Source organism: Hemicordylus capensis, chromosome 4 (genome assembly GCF_027244095.1).
Source record: "Hemicordylus capensis ecotype Gifberg chromosome 4, rHemCap1.1.pri, whole genome shotgun sequence".
In the NCBI taxonomy this organism is placed as follows: Eukaryota; Metazoa; Chordata; class Lepidosauria; order Squamata; family Cordylidae; genus Hemicordylus; species Hemicordylus capensis.
In genome coordinates this window covers 175,324,343-175,347,344 of record NC_069660.1, presented here as the reverse complement: position 1 = coordinate 175,347,344, position 23,002 = coordinate 175,324,343, and the positions used below count along the sequence as shown (strand labels likewise).

The 23,002-nt window shown below is 44.1% G+C and overlaps 1 protein-coding gene across 8 annotated transcripts in view; it reads right to left on the bottom strand.

The window, feature by feature from the left end:
• The window catches only part of CFAP61 (cilia and flagella associated protein 61), a 230,732-nt gene that overhangs the window by 158,229 nt on the left and 49,501 nt on the right, over positions 1–23,002 (bottom strand). For 7 of the 8 annotated variants that reach the window (XR_008306425.1, XM_053247244.1, XM_053247246.1 and 4 more), the window contains exons 9-10: positions 10,749–10,816; positions 5,308–5,424 (exon numbers count right to left, since the gene is read on the bottom strand). Coding sequence is in view for 7 of the 8 variants with exons in the window: in XM_053247244.1 (XP_053103219.1) it covers positions 5,308–5,424; positions 10,749–10,816 (185 nt within the window). In the remaining variant the exon portion in view is untranslated. Of the gene's footprint in view, positions 1–5,307; positions 5,425–10,748; positions 10,817–19,787; positions 20,019–23,002 lie in introns of all 8 variants that reach the window. The other variant, XM_053247245.1, reaches the window with a different exon arrangement.

The window sequence follows — 23,002 nt, the reverse complement described above, 5'->3', positions numbered from 1 at the left end:
GCCCGTTAACTACCAGGTAAGTGAGCGTAGAATCTTATCTGGTATCACTAGACACAGGTGTTGGTTGTCCACATTTGGGCAGAAGACTGACAGAAACCAAAGTTGTAACTTGCGCATTTTTAAGCAGAGATACCACACCACTGTGTTGGAGGATGAAGTCAGCCCCAGGAGCCTTCAAATTCATTTGGCAGGTTGAGATGGGTGTTATTGGAAATGGAGTACCAGGTCCGTTATGCACTGGAAGTGCTCCCGAGGTAAGTATGCTTTCCTGGCCCTTGTGTCCAGCACTGCTCCAATGTAGTTGATGACACAAACCAGTTCCAGTTTGGACTTTTTCCAATTGACTTGGATTCCCAAGTCTTGGAGGAGAAATAAAGCGTACTTTGTCTGAGAACATAATTCTTCTCTGTCCCTGGAAGTCAATAGCCAGTTGTTTAAAAATGAATAGACCAAGATATTCTGGGTCAGTAGGCAGGCCACAACTACAGCCATGCATTTGGTAAAAACCCTGAGCGCAGTGGCAAGTCTGAAGAGTAAGACCGTGTATTGGTTTCCTACAGCAAACCTCAGATATTTCCTGCATTGTGACCTGATGCCAATGTGGAAATACGCATCTTTGAGATCCAGCGCCACAAGCCAGTTCTCCGGATATAGAAGAGGCAAGATCTCTTGTAACACTATCATGCAGAATTTCCACACATGGACAAGTTTGTTCAGGTGGCGCAGATCCATGATGGGTCGAATTCCGCCACCCCTCTTTGGGATCAGAAAGTAGGGAGAGTAAAAACCTTCCCCCACTTTGTATCCACTGTACCAGGGCGATAGCCCCTTTTGCTAACAGCTCCTTCACTTCTTCCAACAATCCCTGGGGGCTGAATGAACCATCTCCGTAAACTTTGGAATTGTATTGAATTCTATTGCATATCCCAAAGATATAATCTTCAGGACCAAGCGGTCCGATGTTATGTGGTGCCATGCAAGGGCATGGCGTGCCAGCCTGATGTTGGTTGCTGGTAAGAGTGTAGAGTTTGAGAGTCTGGTGTTGTCCCTTGCATGCCAAGATGTTAAAAATCCCGGTGGTGGGAAGGAAGAGGAGTGTTGTGGTGACAATGGGAGGATTTGAACCTCTAAGATGCTTTTGAGGCTCTACTTGTTTTGTATGTTGGGACTGATTAGATTTCCCTTTGCTCTGATAAACGTGCTTGTGATAAGAACGATACTGCTTCCTAAAGTCACGGCGCTCTTGCTGTCTGAATGCGGGCTTTTGTCTTGAAGAAGAACAATATTTCAAGCCATAGGAAGAGGTTGATGTTGAAGCAGTGAAAGATTTGTCAGTAAACTTCGACTTTTTCATTTTCTCCATGGTAGAGTCGGTGCCCACCGCTGAAGAGGCCCTTACCGTCAAAAGGAAAGCCTACAATTTTGTCTTTCATGTTGCCCAGTAGATTGGTGGAGCAAAGCAAGGCGTGTCTCCTCAGAGAGACTGAAGCAGCCAAGGAACGTGATTCCAACTCAGCCAGGTGTTTGGCAGTACTCAACTGCTGGTGAGTAAGTGCTGCTGATTTATTCAGTGTCTTTTGGAATTCTTTCTTAAATTCTTCTGGGGAGAGGGCATCCAGATCATTTTGAAGAGCTTCCCATATGCATGGTTATATTTAGCAGTGCAAGACAAATGGTTTGCTATCTTTATGGATAGGCACAAGGTGGAGTAGATTTTTCTACCCCAAATACCCATTGTTCTCCCCTCTTTGTCTGCAGGTGTGGCACCGATCTGTCTTAGAAGAGGAGGTGGTGCAGTTGATAACAAGGGAGTTTGGAGTGGGATGCTTTAGAAAGTACTCATTGTCTTTCTCCTGAATCAGATATAAACTTTCTAGACATTTAGAAGTAGGGGTTGTAGTATGGATGACCTCCCAAGCACATTTAGCAGCCCTAGAAATGACCGGGAGAACTGTAAGCATCACAGGTTGAGATGACTGAGATTTTATCATAAAATTATAAACAGGGTCATCTACAGTGGCTAGCTCAGACTTGAGATCAAGTCCCAGAGCTTCTGCCATTTCCCTAACGTGATGGTGAGAAGACTTCATTTTTTCATTAGGCAAAACATGTATGGCCGGAGACATGTCGGTAGTAAGATCAGCCAAGTCTTCTGAATCTTCAGGGTCGGACTCGAAGTCAGAAGAGCTGTGACACAGATCATCTAGACCCATTTCAGACTGTGTTATGGGGTGGAGACTGCCTTGGTCAGCCTGATGGACGATCTCCAAATGGGAATTGACAAAGGAAGTGTGACTCTGTTGGTCCTTTTGGAGCTCTTGGCGGCTTTTCGGTACTATTGACCATTGTATCCTTCTGGAGTGTCTGAGGGACTGGGTGGGAGGCACTGCTTTGCAATGGTTCCACTCCTACCTCTCGGGCAGATTCTAGATGGTTTCCCTTGGAGACCGTTCTTCTAAATCTGAACTTTCCTATGGTGTCCCTCAGGGCTCTGTATTGTCTCCGATGTTGTTTAACATCTACATGAAACCGCTGGGAGAGATCATCAGCTGGCCACAAAGTTTTAAATAAAGAAGAGATTTGTTTCTTTTCATATGGATCCTCTAAGATTCAAAGTTATAGCATTTTAAAATATTTTTACAATTAGAAGATAGAAATGTGGTTATTTTAAACTTGGAAGTTGGACAGTCTCATTAACTACGAAGCTTAAGCTCGCTGTCATGTGCATTTGTAAAACAAAAGACCAGAGGGTTTTTGTTTTGTTTTTAAAAAATGTTGGCTTGTTTTTTAAAAGTTCGTTTTGGGGGGATATGACATAAACACAGATTTTAGGAAGTAACGTCTTTATAAAATGCTAACATATTTGGATGCTTGGCAATTTTTTACAGCAAAATAAGCTGGAAAATAGAATTAGAAAGGGGAAAATAGTTCTAGTTTGGACACAGAATTGACTAATACAGGCAGTGTTAATAACTCCAGAAGTGAGACATGGTAAAAGAAGAGATTTATATTTGAAGCATACAAGTACAACATCTGTTTGAACATGAGATGTGAGGATATTAAAACAGGCTGGATCACTTCTATGGAACACTACACAGACTGAAAAGATGAGTGGGCAATTATCACCTAAAATTAGATGGTGACAGAAAGAATTAAGTTAAGATGGATTCAGAATCCTGGCACAAAAGAAGAAAAGATGCCAAACACAGTCACAGTGATGAACTGGCACTACATTTGATGGCAAGCCAGTCTTTCCCAGAATTTAATCCAATTATCTCTCCATATGCTTAAGGCAAAAGTCAGAAACAAATCTGTTACAGTCAGAATATTATAAAATATATGTACTAAATGCAGCAGAACACAAGGAGACAAATTATAAATTATGCCCACTAAAACAACACAAGGATATTGCCTGATATGAAAAGGAAATGACAGAGTAGACACATAAAGAAATCAAGCCATTTGTTGCAGACAATTTAGTTGCAGTAGTACAATGGTACATTAAGTGCATGTGTAAATTTATGAGACAAGGCTTTTACCTCTGAATCTGAGACCAAAAATATGCAAGGAAAAATATGCCTCTGAAATGGAAAAGCGGAAAGAGCAAGAAATGCCAAGAACAGATACCAATGTTCTCAGCATTTGATGTGTGTTTCCAGATACGTTTTCCCTTGATATTTTACAGTGGTTACAGCGATGACATGTACTGGACAAACAGAAACTTGAATCTCCTGTAATATATGAAGCAGCCAAAAGATAAAGTGGGTGGAGGAAAGAGATGTAACTGGATTAACAAAAAATAGGAGCAATACAGAGGAGAATAGGTGAGAAACGCAAAAAGGTATAGCACAAACTAAAGAAATTGAGAGCAAAGCGATCATAGAAAATAATGATAATGGCTGACATCTAATCTAAACTATGCCGATGCACCATGTCATGTGTGAGAGGGATGCAATTTCCAGGGATCTCTTTCTTCCCTTTGCAGGTGTCTGTTCTCCTTAAACTATGTCCCTGAGGGTAGGGGACCTGTCATTATGAGCCCCGAACATTCTATTGCTCATAAAATCAAAAGTATCCATTCAGTCCCCATGAAATTCTGCACACATCAATTAGGACAAGAGACACTACTCTAGGGATGTGCACGAAACGCGTTCGAATGCCGAATCGCAGCACATCCCCTGCTCCTTTAACATGAGGACAGCAGGTCCATACGCGCTCCTCCCCCACTCACCACCATTTCCTTAATTGTGGTGCTCCCCCCAGTTATCTTGGAGTGCCAGCAGCGCTCTCCGTCAGCTGCCTCTACGCGACGCCAGCATGCACATGGCCTCCAAACATACGAATACTGATTCAATAGAAAGACTTATGTTCCTCCCTTTTTTTTTACTGCTCCTTATAGCCTTATAGTCTGGCTGTTATCCAGTTTTATTACTTAGGCTTTTATGTATTTCTGTCTTCTCAAGTCTTTTAATCTTTTTACATCCATTTTTATGCCCTTCATGAACTTTTATTACTTTTCAGGCTTTTATGCCCTCATGCTTCTGGTGTACTTTCTACTATTTTTAGTATTACTAGTCGATCCCGCACAGACCATCTGTGTGACCATCTTTGGGGCCGGTGGTTACCTCTCCCCCACCCATTCTGCCCCAGTCTTTGCTTCTGGGCCCAGCCACCTCTCCTCCCCACTGCCACTTCTGCCCCCCGCCACTTTCTTTTCCCCCTCCTGAGCCTTGCCTCCGCAGCCCGGCTGGGCCCGCCACCTCTGGCCTTCATGGCTGGGCTGCCGCCGTGGCAACCAATCCTCCTGGGTGCACCTCAGCCAATCAGCTGGGCTCTGGGATGCACATTCCAAGGCACACCCAGGAGAATTAATATTATAGATTATGTACCTTAAGCATCATTCCATATGTAATCACTTTTAACATGTAATCACCCTTATACTTTATGCTGGTCAATGACCATAAAAAAGACTGATCGATTGATTGAATTATATAATGATCCATGGAACTCAGTGGCAATGGGTACCTATGAAATCTAGTGGGATGCATATGGCACAATTCTGCTCTCAACTGCCTATAATTCTATTAGTTTCCCAACCAGAACTGAAGAATAACTCTCTACAGTGCTATTGTTAAATGAAGACATCCAGTAGCAGTGGTAACGGAACATATTAAAAACATGTTGACAAAAATAATTGTGGCTGACATCCTAACTAAAATTACTAGAGGAAGTTCTGTTCAGTAAGTTAGTCTGGATGTCAGTCACTGTCAATTAATATTTCATTAATTTAAATGGCTCACACCTTACCTCTGATATTTTATGAAGAATACTTCCTGTTTTGGATGGTACTCCAATAGTGGCTGAACTTGCTACTGCAGTAGTAACTGAACTCTTGGAAAGAAAGCTTCCACTTCTGTTATCTTCCTGTAAAAATACAAATAAAACAATATTAGGTGTTTTAGTAAACACCAATGAATATCTATATACTTATTTCTTGTAGACGGGCCATGCATGGCGACGTGGTAGGAAGGCAGCGATTGGCTGAGTTTGCAAGCAGAAGCACCTGGTTGGGCAGTGGAGATTCCCTATGCAGATAAGGAGGATGGGCCTGTGATGGTTAAGTCAGTTGGAATGCAGCTCTTACTGGTCGGAAGATGTTCTGGATATAAAAGGATAGCAGGCAGGGGTCTGCAAAAAGACAGGTCGTGAGGGAGGAAAGAGCCCCTTCAGGAGACGGAGGATGTCGTTGTGTAAATGAACAAAATCTGTTAACTCAGGGAGGGAGGAAGAAAAATCATGAAAGGGGGGGGAAGAGTGGAGAAGAGCGAGTGGAGGAGAGAGAAAGAGAAAAAGAAGGGAGAGGAAAGAGAGACAGAAGGAAGGGCAAGGGACGGGCCTGAGCTTGTCAGCAGCCTGAGGGGAATGAGTGGCCATGGCAGCACTGGCAGCAAGGAAAGGTCCAGGCAACCACTGCTGCTGTTTGGGGCTACTGAGGCCATTGTCACAGGGAGGCAGTCAGGCAAGGGATGGGCCTGGGCCTGTCAGCAGCCTGAGGGGAATGAGTGGCCATGGTGGTGGCAGCAGCAGCGAGGAATGCTTTAGAGCGGGCAAGAGTTCCAGCATTGAAGCGGAGAGAAATAATGACAGCGGTCAGGATGCAGAAGTGGAGGGCCGGCAGGTGAAGCCCCTCCGGCCAGAAGAGGTGGGTGGATGGCAGGCGAAGCCCCACCGGCCAGGAAGAGGAGGCGGTGGCGGGGAGAAATGATGGTGGTGGTGAGGAGGTGGGCAGTCGGCGGGCAAAGCCCTACCAGCTGGGAGGAGAAGGTGGGAGGCGGTGGTGGGATGGCCTGGCCCTGGCCCACCCAATGGGGAGAGCTGCGGGGGGGAGAGCAGGAGAGCTGCGGGGGGAGAGCGAGCGAGCGGCTGGGGGGAGAGCGAGCGAGCGAGCGGCGGGGGGAGAGCAAGAGAGCGAGCGAGCGGCTGGGAAGAGCGAGAGAGCGAGCAAGTGGCTGGGAAGAGCGAGAGAGCAAGCAAGTGGCTGGGAAGAGTGAGCGAGCGGCAGGGGGAGAGTGAGCGAGCGGCGGGGGAGAGCGAGCGAGCAGCGGGGGAGAGCGAGCGAGCGAGCGGCGGGGCTAGAGCAAGCGAGCGAGCTACGGGAGGGAGAGCAAGCTGCCGGGGATGTCACAGGCTCAGTACACAACTGCACAGATGCTCTGTGCGGGGTCAGCTAGTATTCTTGTATTCCTTGGATATACCAGTAGTATGCTTTGAATATGGTACTTTCATCACATAAATTTAAATACTGAGCAATATGACACATGCTATAGGAAGTAAGGAACAGGAAGTAAGGAACAGAGGCAGGTTTCTGGAATTTGGGAGTGGGGAGGGATATTCAACATAGCTGCTTCTGTGTGTTTTTACCTGCCGTATTGTTTTTATGCTAGTATTTTATAAATTTTAAATTTGGTCTGTTTTTATATATTTTTTAGCTTAATATTTTTATTGTCTTTTATTGTATGTTTTAACTTTTGTAAACCGCCTTGGGGTTGTCTTTTAACGAAAGGCGGTATATAAATGCAACAATAAATAGCACATGCTAACACAGGCTTCAACAGAAGACAGACATTTTTCTCAGTCTCAGACTGACAAGCTGGAAGCTTTGGCTATAGGCACCATGAACAGTCCACATCAAAAGCTCCCCCCCCCATCTTTATCGTATCACAAAAACACACCACTATAACTGTCTTACGGAGAGAACAAATGTTTCATATAATACAAATAGAAAACGTTATAATGGAAGCAATTCACCTGTGCATCTGTAATTCACCAAGTTTAACAGATGCATGCACCCCCTGCATGCACCCCCTTTATCTGAGGCCCTCTGATAGCACACAGGAGGCTACAGCCCTCTTTGCTCTGGCTTCATCCTTGTGTAATTTCTTTCCTTGGGAGATCTGGTTAGCACCTTCTCTCCTAGTCTTTTGAAGACTCATCTGTTTAGACTGGCAATCCTCACTACAGGTTGGTGGTTTAAAATTGGTTCCATCTCTAATTTATCGAGCATTTTAATTGTTTTTGTAGTTATGGTATTGATACATTTTAATCTTAAATGTCATAAGTTTACCTTGGGTAGAACATTCTAACACAAATGCATGTCGGTGTGATATTAAAAGAGAGGTATATTTCTACAGTGACATCTGGAACACTAGGTGGTGCGAGGTGTGAAGCTGAGACATTGCTGTCCCTCCCAAGTGCCTCAACTTTTGCAGCTACTGAGAATAACAGAGCAGGGAGCCAGTTCTATCTCAGTCCAGAGTCAGTTCCTAGATCTACCAGGCTGAACATGCCTCCAATATTCTTCTGGGTGCCCCAGATTTCCATTTGCTTCCCTACAACCTTCTGTTGAGTATGGAGCTGCAGCAGTAGCAGCCATCCACAGAGCCCTTGCTGAATGAGGTAGGAAGGGGGCAAGGTTCATTCTTCTGTTTCCTCTCTCCAGCAAGCCAGTCCCTCAATTCACCCCCACCCCACCAGCAGAGGCGTATCTAGGGAAAATAGCGCCTAGGGCAAGCACTGAAATTGCGCCCCTTGTCCAAACATCTGACACCCATCTTTCACATAACTTTACTATAATATCAGCTGAAAAATATAAGTCAAGCTCATTAATCTTTTAAAATTTCAAAAACTATTTAGCAGTGGACGTAGCCAGACCAAAAAATGCTGGAAAACTACAAATTGCAGTATGCTGGGGCTCATGAAATACCCAAATACTATGTGGAGGTGTACTTGGAAAACTAAACAGAAGTGCCTGTCTAATTCTCTACTAGGCATCTACTAGCATCACTATTCTATAAGTTTTAAAAATAAATGGAGAATTTGACTTTTCCCAGATACTCTGAAAATAATTAAAGGATATGCAGAGTAAACTGTGTCACTGCTAGGAATATATTCTAGTATTTCAGAAAGACAGTTAAAATGAGAGAAAGAGAGCAAGAAACTCCCAGTGGGCCTTAATACTAAGGATTTCACACTGATTCAAAGACAAACTCACCATTAATAGCCATATTATTAAGACACCACATTTAACTCACTTATCATAAGAAGCAAAGTAAGAGCAAATGAATACAATCCTAGCTCATAAGCTTCAGCTCGGTATTCACAAGCCCTGATTCTCTGTACATAGTGCCAAACTGAATATGTGTACAGTGACTTATATTATATTAATTTTTTTTTAACCTGTAGCCCCTTTGGGGTGCTTCCTATAGGCTGGGGGGGGGGGTCTGCAAAGGTTACCCCTCCCACTGCTGGCTTCTAGGGCCTCGCAGAGACCATTTGAGCATGCGCAGTGGCCATTTTTAAAAATAATTGTGGTTTTTTTAATGGCCGCTGGAAACAAAATGGCCACCACACATGCTCAAATAGCCTCTTCGAGGTCTGGCATAGCCTAGGGCCTCACAGAGGCCATTTGAGCATGTGCAGTGGCCATTTTGTTTTTGGTGGCCATTTTAAAAAAAAAATTAAGAATTTGCACCCCCCTTCCAAGTGGCGCCCAGGGCACGTGCCCTGCCTGCTCTACCCTAGATACGCCCCTGCCCACCAGTGCCACAGCACCCATGTTTCTGCTGATTGCTCCGTTCATGAGCTGTTCTTGGGAGTGGGAGAGAGCTGCAGCCTCCTGTGTGGATAATGAGGTCAACCTTGGAAGCAGCAGAGAAAAAGAAATTAAAGCAGAGAAGGCTGAACAGAGCATCCCTTCCTCCTGCCAGGCCTGCCTTCTCTCCGCAGTAGTAGCCTAGTGTCCCCCTCCTGTAGTTCCAGTCTTGTGCTCCTCTCCTGCTCGGCATTTGAACTCAGTTGCACAGTGAGGGAGCCACAAGAAGCAGGGATGGGAGGTAGAAGCTGGCTGCTGGGCTTGTCCCCCTCAAGGAAACTAAAGTATTAAAAAAAATTGTATCTGTCTGTTTTGTGTGTGTGTGATCCTGTCATTTAGAAGCCACTGCGTGATTCTCTCTTTCCCCCACTTGAACCATGTCTAGCAATGGTAACTAGTCTGGTGGCTATAGGCCATCTCCAGCCTCAGAGGCAAGATGCCTCTAAATACCAGTTGCAGGGGAGTAACAGCAGGAGAGACGGCATGCCCTCACCTCTTACTAGTGTGCTTCTCAGAGGCATCTGGTGGGTCACTATGTGAAACAGGATGATGGACTGGATGGGCCTTGGGCTTGCTCCAGCAAGGCTGTTCTTAACATTCTTATATGTGTGAGATCCCCCTACCCCTGCTCAAAAGCCTGTGTGTGTGTGTGTGTGTGTGTGTGTGTGTGTGTGTGTGTGTGTGTGATTGAAAGCCTGTGCCCGTCCCCGCCCGCCAGACACCTCTTGTCTGTATGAGTTTGAAAGCCTGTGTGAGATTCCCTCTCAACTGGAGAGAGTTTCTCCCTCCCTCTGCTTGGAACAAAAAAGAGAGAAAAATGTTTCCAGAACATTATGAAGTGTCAATAAGGATAAATCAAAGCAGTAAAAACTTGCAACCGACCCACCCCAATAATCAGATCCAAAGGTGCTTAATTGTTGTGGATTGTACTCAGAGGTTGACATCCAGACTAACCCTGTGCTGCTTCACCACAACTTTCTGAGGGTTGGGGGACATTCACTGTCACAGTTTCAGTAGGCATGGGCAATAACAGAGGGAAGGTAGGGGATCACTGAAAATAGTGCCCGCTCCCCGTGCAATAGAAAACCCTGGTGCATTGGCACGGGATAGTCAGCCAGTGTCTATTGTCACAGTTTTTCATAGGTTTCTATTTGTTCAGAAATAGTATATATTAAAGTTAAAGTTGTGCCCTTGAGTCGATGTCAATTCCTGGAGACCACAGAGCCATGTGGTTTTCTTTGGTAGAATACAGGAGGGGTTTATCATTGCCCCCTCCCGCGCAGTGTCAGATGATGCCTTTCATCACCTTCCTATATCGTGGCTGCCTGATATAAGTGTATCCCATATTCTGGGAAACATACCAGTGGGGATTCGAACCAGCAATAACTTGCTCACTAGGCAAGTCATTTCCCCGCTGAGCCATTAGGTGGCTATATATTAAGACATGAATATTTAAACAAAATTGAAACATGTTTTCCATCATCAGTTTGTGAATATTGTTGACCACTGTTTAGATGGCACTCTGCTATAAAAGTCACCATTTGTTCACCAGCTAGGATATTTTCTTTTCAGTCCAATGAATTGTTTTCTGTATTACCTGTTTATCTGAATCTTTGGCATCAGTAACTTCAGCTTTTTGACTTGTTTGGCTGCTGCTTTCTTCAACTGAACAAGGGAAGGAAAAGGAAAGGGAGAATAAAAATAAAAGCATCAAAATGGAGTCAATGACAAAAATTAAAGCACTATTTAATGGTTTATTTCAATATTGAATGGTTTATTATTGAGTTTTTATTCTGACTTCTAATTTATCCAAGTGTTGATAGCAAAGTTACTTTATGTTGAAATCTGGCTACCCTTCACCCTCTATATTTATTTTATTTATTTATTTAATACACTTCTATACCGCCCAAAACTCACGTTTCTGGACGGTTTTACAACAAACAAACAAAAAGCTAAAACATTAGTTAAAATAAATGACAACAAAGAACTTAAAACAGTAGTGCCCCCCCCTTCTCTATAAAGTGCCCCCCCCTATAAAGTGACCCTGGCTATAAAATATGTTTGGCTGGAGGGGGAAAAGGGAAGATTAATAATATATCCCAGCCTTTTAAGTGGGAAGCTTTGCCTTTGGACTCCAAATTGGAAACCCTCTATGATTCTTTCAACAACCATGGAATATCATTTGTTGACTCTGCTTGAATATGGATCCTCAAGCACATCTAAACCAAAGTAATCCATGGGTTGGCAGTGGGCTTCAATTCCCTAGTTTAAGGCATGGTATGTAATAGTGCACTCACATTTTTAGTATCCCCATTAAGATGTTGAAGCAACTGGTTTAAGGCAATAAATTTTCTAAAATGTTTTGCACCAAAAAGCTCTAATTGCTCTACATATTCCACTCCTATTGCTCTCTGTCAGCTGGCTAAAAATAAAGCTATAAAGTTCACTGGATGGTCTTGAGAATGAAGTCTTTGTCAGCTCACCAGCATCACAGTAATAGCTGGGAGCCTAAAATGCCAATTTTTAATCTGAGTTCTTTGGAGGAAGGGGGGATACAAATGTAACAAATATATCTAGATATTTATTTCTCCTAGGTGTACCTGTCGCTAATCCCATGTGTGGCAGCTCTTGTGAGAGTTCGCGAGCAGCTGCCAGACTAGCGATGGGGATGAAAATATGGATGAGGAGGAGGCGGCTGCTGCGGGCCAGCCACTGGGAGCAGGTGGCAGCGGGCTGCTCCCGCTTGTAGGAGGCCAGCGGGAGCAGGTGGCGGCCTGGCTTCTGGGAGCAGCAGGCGCAGCAGGCCAGCCCAGCCACCAGGAATTGGCAGGCAGGTGGGTGGAGGTGGCAAGCTGGCTTTCCAGCCAGCCAGCCCGCCAGCCAGAAAGCACCAGGTGGGGGGGCAGGAAAAGCAGGCTGCTACCACCAGCCAGAAACCGCGTGTGGGTGCGGGGGGGGGGGGAGAAGTGGGCGGGGCGAAGAAGCAGGCCAGTAAAGGTGCAGATGCTCTGCGCTCGGCCCAGCTAGTAATAATATAATCTGTGGTATTATTGAGTTCTAAAGAAGAAAGAAATACTCAGCTGTATTCTTAAGCCCCTTTCCTCTGGACCAAGCTATATATTTTGTTAACTGTACCATGCCTCAGTTTCCTTTGGTAAATCGTAGCTGGACAGAGCATCCCCTGATATCAGGACCATGGCAGGGGAAGGCTGTAGGTATGGGTGTCCACAGGACATTATTTGGAGGACGGCAAAGACTGCAATTCTATAAGTCTTACTTACCTGGGAGTAAGCCACATTGAACTCAAAAGGGTGGACTCAATTGGCTCAATCCGTCCCCACATCCAGATGCCTATGGCAATAGGCCTGGATGCCCATGGCAATAGCCAGCATAGGTTAGTGGTTAGAGTGTTGGACTAGGACCGGGAAGACCCAAGTTTGAATCCCCAATCAACCATGAAACTCACTGGGTGACTCTGGGCCAGTCATGTATCTCTCAGCCTAATCTACCTCACAGGGTTGTTGTGAGGGTAAAAATAAGCATGTACACTGCTCTGAGCTCCTCAGAGCGGGATAGAAATGTAATAATTGTAATGTAATAAATAAATAAATAATAGGGGGGCTTTACCCTATCACATGCCATGATATAAACCAGTTCAGCTTCCCCTGACATGGCTGCTAGTTGCAATGGGGAATAGTTCCCTTTGACAAGAATGTGAGGGGTTTTTCTTAGCAAATAATAATCAGGGTCCTGATCCAGATCAGATCTGTAGTGAGGAGTAAGAGTACTACATTATGAGGGCCTGATCCAGCTGTTATTTACCAAATAAAAGTAACACACATCAGGGCCAATGATACATTTAACGTCACCTTAGTTTTGAATTCCTCAATTCATCTACGGTAGTTATTCCCCCTTATAATTATGACAACAGCACTCTTTTTTTCTGTTTTCCCCTTTGGCTCTTTTTTCTCTCATATTTATAGTTTTCATTTGTCAGCCAGCCATTTCAACAGAATGCAGCAGATTAATATATCATACAATATCATTTTTACAGCATTAAGCTTCAGAAAATTTGTCCCAGTGTTTGTGACCACATGTGAAAAACTAGTTGTACAGAACAGAACTTTATTACGGTCATAGACCAATATACAAGAAATACAAACAATGCATCATGTAAATAAAATTTAAAAAGAAGAGAGAAATATATAAACTACTTATGAAATGCATTGCTAAAGATCAGGTCGGGTTTTGCAGATTATAAAACAAAACCTGGCCACTATATTAATAATTTTTTCATCTGAGTTAAGTAATAAAACTTCAAATAAAATTCATCAGAGTGTCCTAAAAACTTAGACAATAAGGGGGAGATTAATCTCAAGTGGGTTTCCTTAAAAACATCACAATGTAAAACTGAATGTGTATTGGTCTCCACGTGGCCAGAACTTCAAGAGCAGAGGTGGGCAAAGGACACTACAGAATTGATATAAAAATTGAACAACATGGGAGCTAATAAACAACCTTGACGGACCCCCCCTACAAGAGGATATGGCAGCTGACAAAGCCCCAGATGCAGTATAGCACACTTTCAGCAGGGCACCATTATAAAGGGAAATTATCAGAAGTAGCAGTCTCCTGTCTATTCCCATAATTTCTGCCAAAGCCTCTTCCGTAAAATTAAATAAAAGGCAGATTTAAGGTCAATAAAGGCTGCGTAAAGCCCATGAGCTGGCTTGGTGGAATATTTCTCAGAAATAAATTGAAGGATAAGGGCATGATCCAAGGTTGAGCGACCAGTCCGAAAACCAGCCTGCTCCTGGGCTAAAATACTGCCTTCATTAATCCAGTCCATGAGTTTAAGGAGGAGGTGTTTAGCATAAATCTTACTAATGACACTTAACAGACTGATTGGACGATAATTATTTGGATCATCCCCATTGCCTTTTTTATAAATAGGGATGATTATGGCTATACCCCAGTCATGAGGGATTTTAGCCGTCCAATCTATATATGTAAAGAGAGAGGCAAGAAGGGCAACCCCCCAGTCAAGATTAGCCCGGACTGCATCAATAATAATAAAGTTGTGGTCTGGGGCCTTGCCACAAGGGAAAGAAGAGATAAGCTTATCAATTTCAGAGAATGATACTGGGTCCCAACTAGGAAGTTCAGAACTATGTAATTCTTTTAAACATTCACATTATCGTCAGTGCCCGGAGCCTCTTTATACAAAGAGCGGTAGTGTGCTTCCCATTAGTTGTATTATAGAACCTAGCCCTTTTCTCATGTTCTGGTTCATACATTCAATCAGCACATAAATAAGAGTAGAATTGTGACCACTAGCCCTACCCAAAACATCCATACACTGGGCAGAACAGTATAAGCATTTAGGGCCTGTATGAGTGGCCTGGGTTTCTGATTGCATATACAACTGCACACGTGTTAGGGATGTGCATGACCTGAGGTCTGCACAATGGTTCAGTGCTGGGTGCCGAGGGGAGCAACAAGCAGGATCTTTTGGGGAAAAAGAGAGCAGGTCCTTACCTGGGTTTCTGATTGCATATACAACTGCACACGTGTTAGGGATGTGCATGACCTGAGGTCTGCACAATGGTTCAGTGCTGGGTGCCGAGGGGAGCAACAAGCAGGATCTTTTGGGGAAAAGGAGAGCAGGTCCTTACCTGCTCTCTGCCACTGGATGCATCTTCCTGCTGCTGCGGTGCTTGCCCCAAGTACCTGCGCATGGCACCAGCATGCACATGGCATCTGTGCATGCAAGAGCACCATTTGTGTGGTCAGCATGGTGTTGCTGACCACACAAATGGCATCTGCACATGCATGGATGCAATGTGCATGCTGCCACTGTGCGCAGGTACTTGGGACAAGCACCACCACAGCAGGGACCTGCATGCTGTGGCAGAGAGCAGGTAAGGACCTGATCTCTCTCTCTTTTTTAAAAAAGATCTTGCTTGGCGTTCCCACCCTGCGGAACCAAACCAGTGCACAAACCTCAGTTTGTGCATGTACCTAACATATACAGTCCTTGTACATGTTTTTCTGCAACTCAGTTTTAGTTACAAGAAGCCACATTGGTTTCAATGCCTTGAATTAAGAAATTATATAAACATTTCAATTAGAACTCATTCCTCTGGGCATGAAATATTTATTTTAACCATTAAAATACCAGGGATTGTTGTCAGATCTTAATCAGTTAGTTTTAACAGAAGATCCAGGAAGTGGAAACAACTTTAACACAGAGAGAAATGATTCAGCAAGTTAGGTTCAGCAATTACAGAACCATACTTCTCAGGTAAAGCAGCAAATTCCATGTGAACCAATGTAAAATAAAACTACTATTAAATACTTTATGGTTGACATCTAACACAAAATAAAAAAGCAAGATATATGAAATAATAGCTTTGCTTGTAGCAAGTAATATGCTTCCTGGGTAATTTATCTACAATAAATTATTTGCTTCTGTGGTGAACATGTCTCATAATGATTTTTTTTATTTAGAATCAAGAAGGATAGAATGACTACTTACAAAATACTGCTAGATACCAAAGTAATGTTATTTGAACTCATTAATTGAATTATACCATAAATACAATAAATCATTAATTTCCAATCTTTTAACTGCTGTGAAATTTATAGTAGAAAAAATTGGAAGGAGTCCAAAACTTCACATGGGCAAGCAACAGATTAGTGGAATGAATCTGGCAAATAGTTCAGTGTCTGGGTTCAGCTCATGCAATGTGGGTTATGGCTGTAGAACTGGGAAGCTTTCCTAATCAATCCAACTGGGTTAATGGAAATTTCAGTCTATCATACAAACATGCTGTTTCTAATCCATCATCATCCATTTAAACACAGATTCATTACTATGGTTTATAAGATACATTAATGCAGGCATGAATACTTGAACCTATTCCTATATTTTACTTATGATTAAAAAGAGACCTTAATCAACATAATCTGAAGAGATTTCTGTGCTAGATGAACTAATACTGTGGAGTGGGGGTGGGAGAAGAATCAGTAGGACTAAAAAGCCAATTCAATGTGAACGCTATGACAACCCTATGGCAAATAATTCGTACTCTATTAGAATGGCTATAACTACTAATTTCCATTTCTGTATAGAGCAACAACCAAATTACTGTAATTATTGTGAACCATAAGTGGCATGTCAACATTACTTCAAAATGGATTTTTATGTTTATTATAGTTTAGTATTACATATCAAAGGAAAAACAGTAACTCAGTAAAACATGAGTTAAAGGAAGCTAATCAACTTTTATGAAGGCTCTTATTTGTAAAAGCAATTTTGAATTAGATGATCTGTCAAATAATTGTCACATTTTCTAATGGTGCGAAGTTTCCTATATGCTGGAATAATCAGAGAACATAGGAACATAGGAGACTGCCATATACTGAGTCAGACCATTGGTCTATCTAGCTCAGTATTGTCTTCACAGACTGGCAGTGGCTTCTCCAAGGTTGCAGGCAGGAATCTCTCTCAGCCCTATCTTGGAGAAGCCAGGGAGGGAACTTGAAACCTTCTGCTCTTCCCAGAGCGGCTTCATCCCCTGAGGGGAATATCTTGCAGTGCTCACACATCAAGTCTCCCATTCAGATGCAACCAGGGCAGACCCTGCTTAGCTATGGGGACAAGTCATGCTTGCTACCACAAGACCAGCTCTCCTCTTACAATGGAAATATTTATTTATTTATTTATTTGATTTCTATACCGCCCTTCCAAAAATGGCTTAGGGTGGTTTACACAGAGAAATAATAAATAGATAAGATAAATAAATAAGATTGGCCTCACTATGTATCACTGGCTGCTCAAATCTGCATAACAAATCCCACATGGTAGAGTAAAATCTAGCCAGCTTCCTTGGGTATGTAATCTTGATTGACTGATATTAGTAGGAGGACTTCATTAAAATCAAGACTAGCAAAATAAAAACCTCTCCAACAGCAGGGCAATTTCAATTCCATCCAGCCCCAGGATTCTACTACATTAGGCCTACTGACTAGTTCTGTAGCTATTCAATTAAGCTATTCACACATGCAGGCAAAACTGGGCTGAAGAAGCCCAGCCCATTTTTGCCTGTGCATGTGTACCACTGGGATCGTGCCCGATCCTGGCAACACTTTGGTGGCAAACTCTCTCAAGAGCCATGCTCTTAAACAGGGTTAGGACAGTGAGCGCTCTCCTACCCTGTTTTACTGAACATCTGCCACCCTCCTTACCTTTAAGGATCAGAGAGGGTGCTATTACCTCACCCCCACACACCACATTTTCCCTGCTGGTGCTGTGCTTAAAAATGGTCCCACAAGGCAGCAGTGTACCTCCTTGATGCCCCAGTGCTCATCAGATCGGAAGTGCCCAACGCGTGTGTGTGTGTGCAACATGTGCGTCATGCACATGCGCAACAGGCATTTCTGGTCTGATATGCACCGCCCTGCAGGACTGTTTTTAAGCACAGTGCCACCCCAAAGGACCATTTTTAAGCACAGCATTGGTGGGGGAAACTCAGTGGGGGGTAAGAGCACCCTCCCTGCTCCTTAAATATACCCCCCCATCAAACCGGCTGAACCACTGGACCTTTGAACCGGTTCGGAGGTCGGTCAAATGGCCTCTGAACCATTTTGTGCATATTTTTACTGGAAAGTAGGCTAAAAATACCTCATTGATATAGCCTCATGGTTGATAACTGCAAATATTTAAATATTTCAAATTACATAAACAATATAGATATCTGGATTTAAGATCTGAAAGCTATGGAGAAATAGCGGGGGGAAAGCTGTTGGTTTTTTTAAAAAGACTACTCTAGTCATGGAACTCCACAGTTCAGGGCAATACTACTCCACTCAATGTCACCTGCCACAGATTACTAATACGGATGATCAATTTGGTAAATGTGGGGATGCATTCACCACAAATTAGAATGCATGGAAGTTTAAAAAAAAATCAAACCATTTGCATCAATACAGATGACCAGGCAGCCATGTGATAGGAAACCTTACCACATGGTAAACTGGTTGTCTGTATCCACTCACTGTTGGCTGATACCAGGCTGCTTTCTCCTCAGACTATTGAACCTGTTTGGGGGCCTCAAAAATTGACTACTGCAATTGACTACTATTCATCATGAGGTTGTCCCTGAATATCACTCAGAAGCTGCAGCTAATTTGAAGTGTGGCTGTCTGCCTCCTTTCAGGTATGAACTGCCAGTACTACAGAAGATTGTCACAGCTGCACTGGCTACCAGGCATAACTCAAGAGCTGATGCTGACTTTCAAAGTGTATTTTTAAGATATCCTAGAAAAAGATACGAGTATTGAAATGTGTCAGGAGGAATAAATTTTGTTTTGCAGCTGCTTTTGCTTTTGTTGTCAAGGTTGAAGTAGACCCTGGGCCCCTGCCCTCCTGCCTTCCTCTTCTCTTTCCCCCACCCTTATAACTTTGCTGCAGAACTGCAAGGATATGGCAGGGCCATCTCTAGTTTTTGTGGGGCCCAGGGTGAGAATAGTTTGCAGGGGCCTCTCTGATGAATTAATACTGCTTTAAGAAAAAGGTTTATGCCAAACAAGATTTACTACGTTTGGCCACCCCAGTTACCCGACACAACAGAGAGCCAATGTGGTATAATGACTGGAGAACAGGGGCATAGCAAGGTTGGAGTGGGCCCAGAGACAAGATTTTAAAATGGCCCCTCCCTCACTGAAGCTCAGTTCCTGAAGTAAAGAAATTTGTAAATTGTGGACGATTCAAGTCATTTAATGGTACTAGAGAAAGACATGCTGTTCTGGTAGCTCCAGGTCTTAACACTCATCAATTTCGGAGGATGAATACAACTGAAGGAAGCCCAGGAGGGTGTGCGGCTGGGGGAGTCAGTCATGTGACTTGCCTCGGGGGGGGCCAAGGCAGTGGGCCCCCAGACAACTGTCTCCCCTTGCCCTGTTATAGTTACGCCCCTGCTGGAGAATAAGAATGGGACTGGGAGACTTGGGTTCAAATGCTTCCCCACTCAGCCATAAAACTCACTGTGTGACTCTCTCCTCCTAACCTGCCACACAGAATTGTTGTGACGTAAACTGGGGAGGAAGAACCATGTATACTACTACCCTGAGCTCCCTGGAGGAAGAGCAGGATAGAAGTGTCATAATAAAATACATGTATATATGCATACATATGTTGACTTCTAGCCACATGCACTCCAGTCCTAAGCCTGTAAACTTGGAAGCAAATTCAAAAGGGTATATTTAAAAATGACAATCACAGCAGCGAGCAGCCCAGTTTGATCCCCTCAATGAACCACATTTTGAAGCCAAATGCACAAATATCACACAGATTTTATTATCACCACATGAAGTTATAATGTATGTCAAGTGGAAGGGAAAGCCACCAACTTGCAATCAGTTTAGATCTATATATTCACCAATCTGATTTCAAATGGGACAACAGAATGGCATATGTGAAATTATCCCATTTTCTTAGGATTTAAGGATAAGCAAGGAGAGAATGATAGCTTTTTAAAATAAATTCCCAAGATCTGATTTTCAATGTCTTATTTTGATTAAACTAGCCAATCCTGCACAGAGCATCTGTGCGCTCTTTGGGGCCGGCGGTTACCTCTCCCCCCGCTCGCCCCAGTCTCCGCTTCCGGGCCCAGCCGCTTCTCCTCCCCATCGCCACTTCTGCCCCTGCACTTTCTTTCCCCGCTCTTGGGCCTTGCCACCATAGCCGGGCCGGGCTAGCTACCGCCTCTGGCCTCCGCGACCAGGCCCGCCGCCGTGGTGACCAATCTTCCTGGGTGCGCCTTAGCCAATCAGCTGGGCTCTGGACATACATTCCAAGGCACACCTAGGAGAATTAATATAATAGATTATTGTTTCTAAGGACTACAAAATCATGTAATTTTGGTGGGGCAGGGAGAAAATGCTTAATTCTCTGTTTTGCACTTTGTATACCTTTGCAAAGAGTGAAGTCAGTTTCAGGAATTGGGGGCTATTTTATGCCACTGTACACTTATTAAAAAACAGACAATATGTAAACATGTGACGAAGTCCCCAACTTACACGTGGCTTTTGCTTCAAAAGTTTGTGAATCAGATGTTCATAACTCAGAATGCATATAGCTCCCAAGAGTGACTACTTGTTTGAATGTGTGGGTTCGTGTTTGTATGTTAGGGACTTCTTTAATGTAATATGTTATGGAACACTCTTTGTATGTATGGATGTTTGTAAGTTGGATGTTTGTAACACACACACTGCATAAATGCCAAACTATTCAACGTGAAACTAGTTAGCAGTTACTTTTGTATAGAGTACCTTTGGAAACTAGAAACTAGAAATATATAATAAATATAAATAAAGTGGTATATAAATATTTGTTGTAATAGCAGCAAAAACAGGTTGCTTACCTGTAACTGATGATCTGGTAGAGATCCGTCGATATCCATAAGAATGGGTTCTGCGCCTGCGCAGGAGTCACGCGGTAGCCATGCCTGAGCTTGTCGAAGCGCCGAAGCCACGCCCCCACGCTGAGCGTTCTATATAAGGCGTGTCTTTGGCGCGAAGTCCCTCAGTTCTTGGACGACCGCCGTGGAGGACGACCATCCAGAAGACGAAGGTGAGTTCATCCAAGGTAAGTGCTCAATAAAGGACGTTGCAAAGGGCTGCACACCGCAATGCACATAAAGGTAGTCCTACTGCAGAGGGGAGGTCGGGAGGGTCTTATGGATATCGACGGATCTCTACCAGATCATCAGTTACAGGTAAGCAACCTGTTTATCTGGATCGAGATCCGTCGATACCCATAAGAATGGGTGTCTAGCGAGCTCCAAAAAAGGAGGAGGGGAGCAGTAGGAATTAAGGCAGCACCCTTTTCAAGATGCTTCTCCCGAATGAAGCCTCTGCAGCAGAACGTACATCTATGGCATAGTGTTTGATAAATGGGGACTCAGAGGACCATGTAGCTGCTTTGCAGATGTCCGTGAAAGAAACCCCTGCTAGGTGTGCAGCCGAGGAAGCGTGGGCTCTAATGGAGTGGGCCCGTATAGCTTCTGGAGGTGCTTTGTTTTGTAGTTTGTATGTGAACAATATCACCTGCACCAACCATCTCGACAGTCGTTGTCTGGAGACTGGGGAACCTTTGGAAGAGCCCTGGTAAGACACGAAGAGACATTTGGAGGCTCTAAAGTCTTGTGTTCTGGACATATAGAACAGCAGAGCACGGCGTACATCCATAGTGTGCAAGGATCTCTCCAAGGAAGTGGAAGGAAGTCTGAAAAACATAGGCAGGATTATATCCTGATTGAGGTGGAAGGAAGACACTACTTTGGGTAAAAAAGAAGGATCCAGACGCATTCGGACTTTGTCTGGATAAAAGATAGTATAAGGGGAGTCTACTCTGAGTGCTGTGAGTTCACTGACTCGTCTAGCAGTAGTAATTGCTATCAAAAAAGCAGTCTTCCAGGAGACCAGTTTCAATGAACATGTGGCCATGGGCTCGAAAGGAGGCTGAGTGAGGGATGAAAGAACCAGAGATAGGCTCCATGGTTCTACAGGAGGATTAACTGGCGGGTACACATTCGAGAGACCTTTTAGAAAGGCCTTACTCAACGGATGGGAAAACAAAGTCTTTCCATCACTGCCCGGGTGTTGTGCGGAGAGGGCAGCCAGATGGACCTTAAGGGAGACATTTGCAAGACCTTGAGTTTTTAGTATCGTTAGGTAACGTAAGACTTCCTTGATCGAAGCCTGCTTGGGTAAGAACCCTCTAGACCTTGCATATATTTTAAAACGGTGCCATTTGCTCTGATAATTCTTACGAGTGGATGCCTTCCGTTGGTTGAGCAAAATTCGTCTTAGGAGAGTATCCGCCAGGCGGTCAGATGAAGGGTGAGTACGTCTGGGTGCAAGATCTGGCCGTCGTCTTGTGTCAGCAGATCTAGGCGCTGAGGTAAGTGGTGGTAACAGTTCTTGGACAGTCTGCGTAGCCGCGGAAACCAAGGTTGTCTTGGCCACCAAGGGGTAATCAAGATCCCGTCGGTCGGTTGAGACAGCAGACGTGCCACTACCCTGGGTATCAGCTCCGGGACACCGTTCCGCCCTGACGGTTGATGTATGCTTGTGCAGTTGTGTTGTCGAGCTGGACTTGAACAATCTGGCCTTGTATGATTGGAAGAAAAGCTCGCAGAGCCAGAAAAACTGCTAGTAGCTCTAGGAAATTTATGTGTAGTAGGGCTTGTTGAGGAGACCACCTGCCTTGGATCTTGTGCCCGTTGCAATGTGCACCCCAATCCTGTAGAGATGCATCTGTGGTCAGCCAGACAGTAGGGGAGGGATTTTGAAAGGGGACCCCACTGAGCAGATTGTTTCGGCGCGTCCACCACGTTAGAGAACGAAGGACTTGAGGAGGCATTAGTAAGCGTTTGTCTTGATTGTCCCTGCATGGGTGAAAGACAGAAAGAAACCATAGTTGAAGCTTGCGCATTTTTAGGCGAGCGAAGTGTATAATCGCATTGCACGAAGCCATCAGCCCTAAAAGGCGTTGGACGGCAAGGGCTGGTTGGGTTGGTTGTTGCTGGAAGAGACGAATCAGGTCTCCAATACAGTTGAACCTGTCCTCTGGTAAGAACGCTTTCTGCACTCTGGTGTCCAAAACTGCTCCTATGTAGGAGATAACCGGAACCGGTTGTAGATGTGACTTTTTCCAATTGATTTGAACACCTAGGTCGTGGAGAAGATCTATCACATAACGGATATGCGAAAGTAACTCTTCTTTGGTCTTTGCTGCCAGAAGCCAGTCGTCTAGGTATGGATAGATAGCAATCCCTCTGGTAT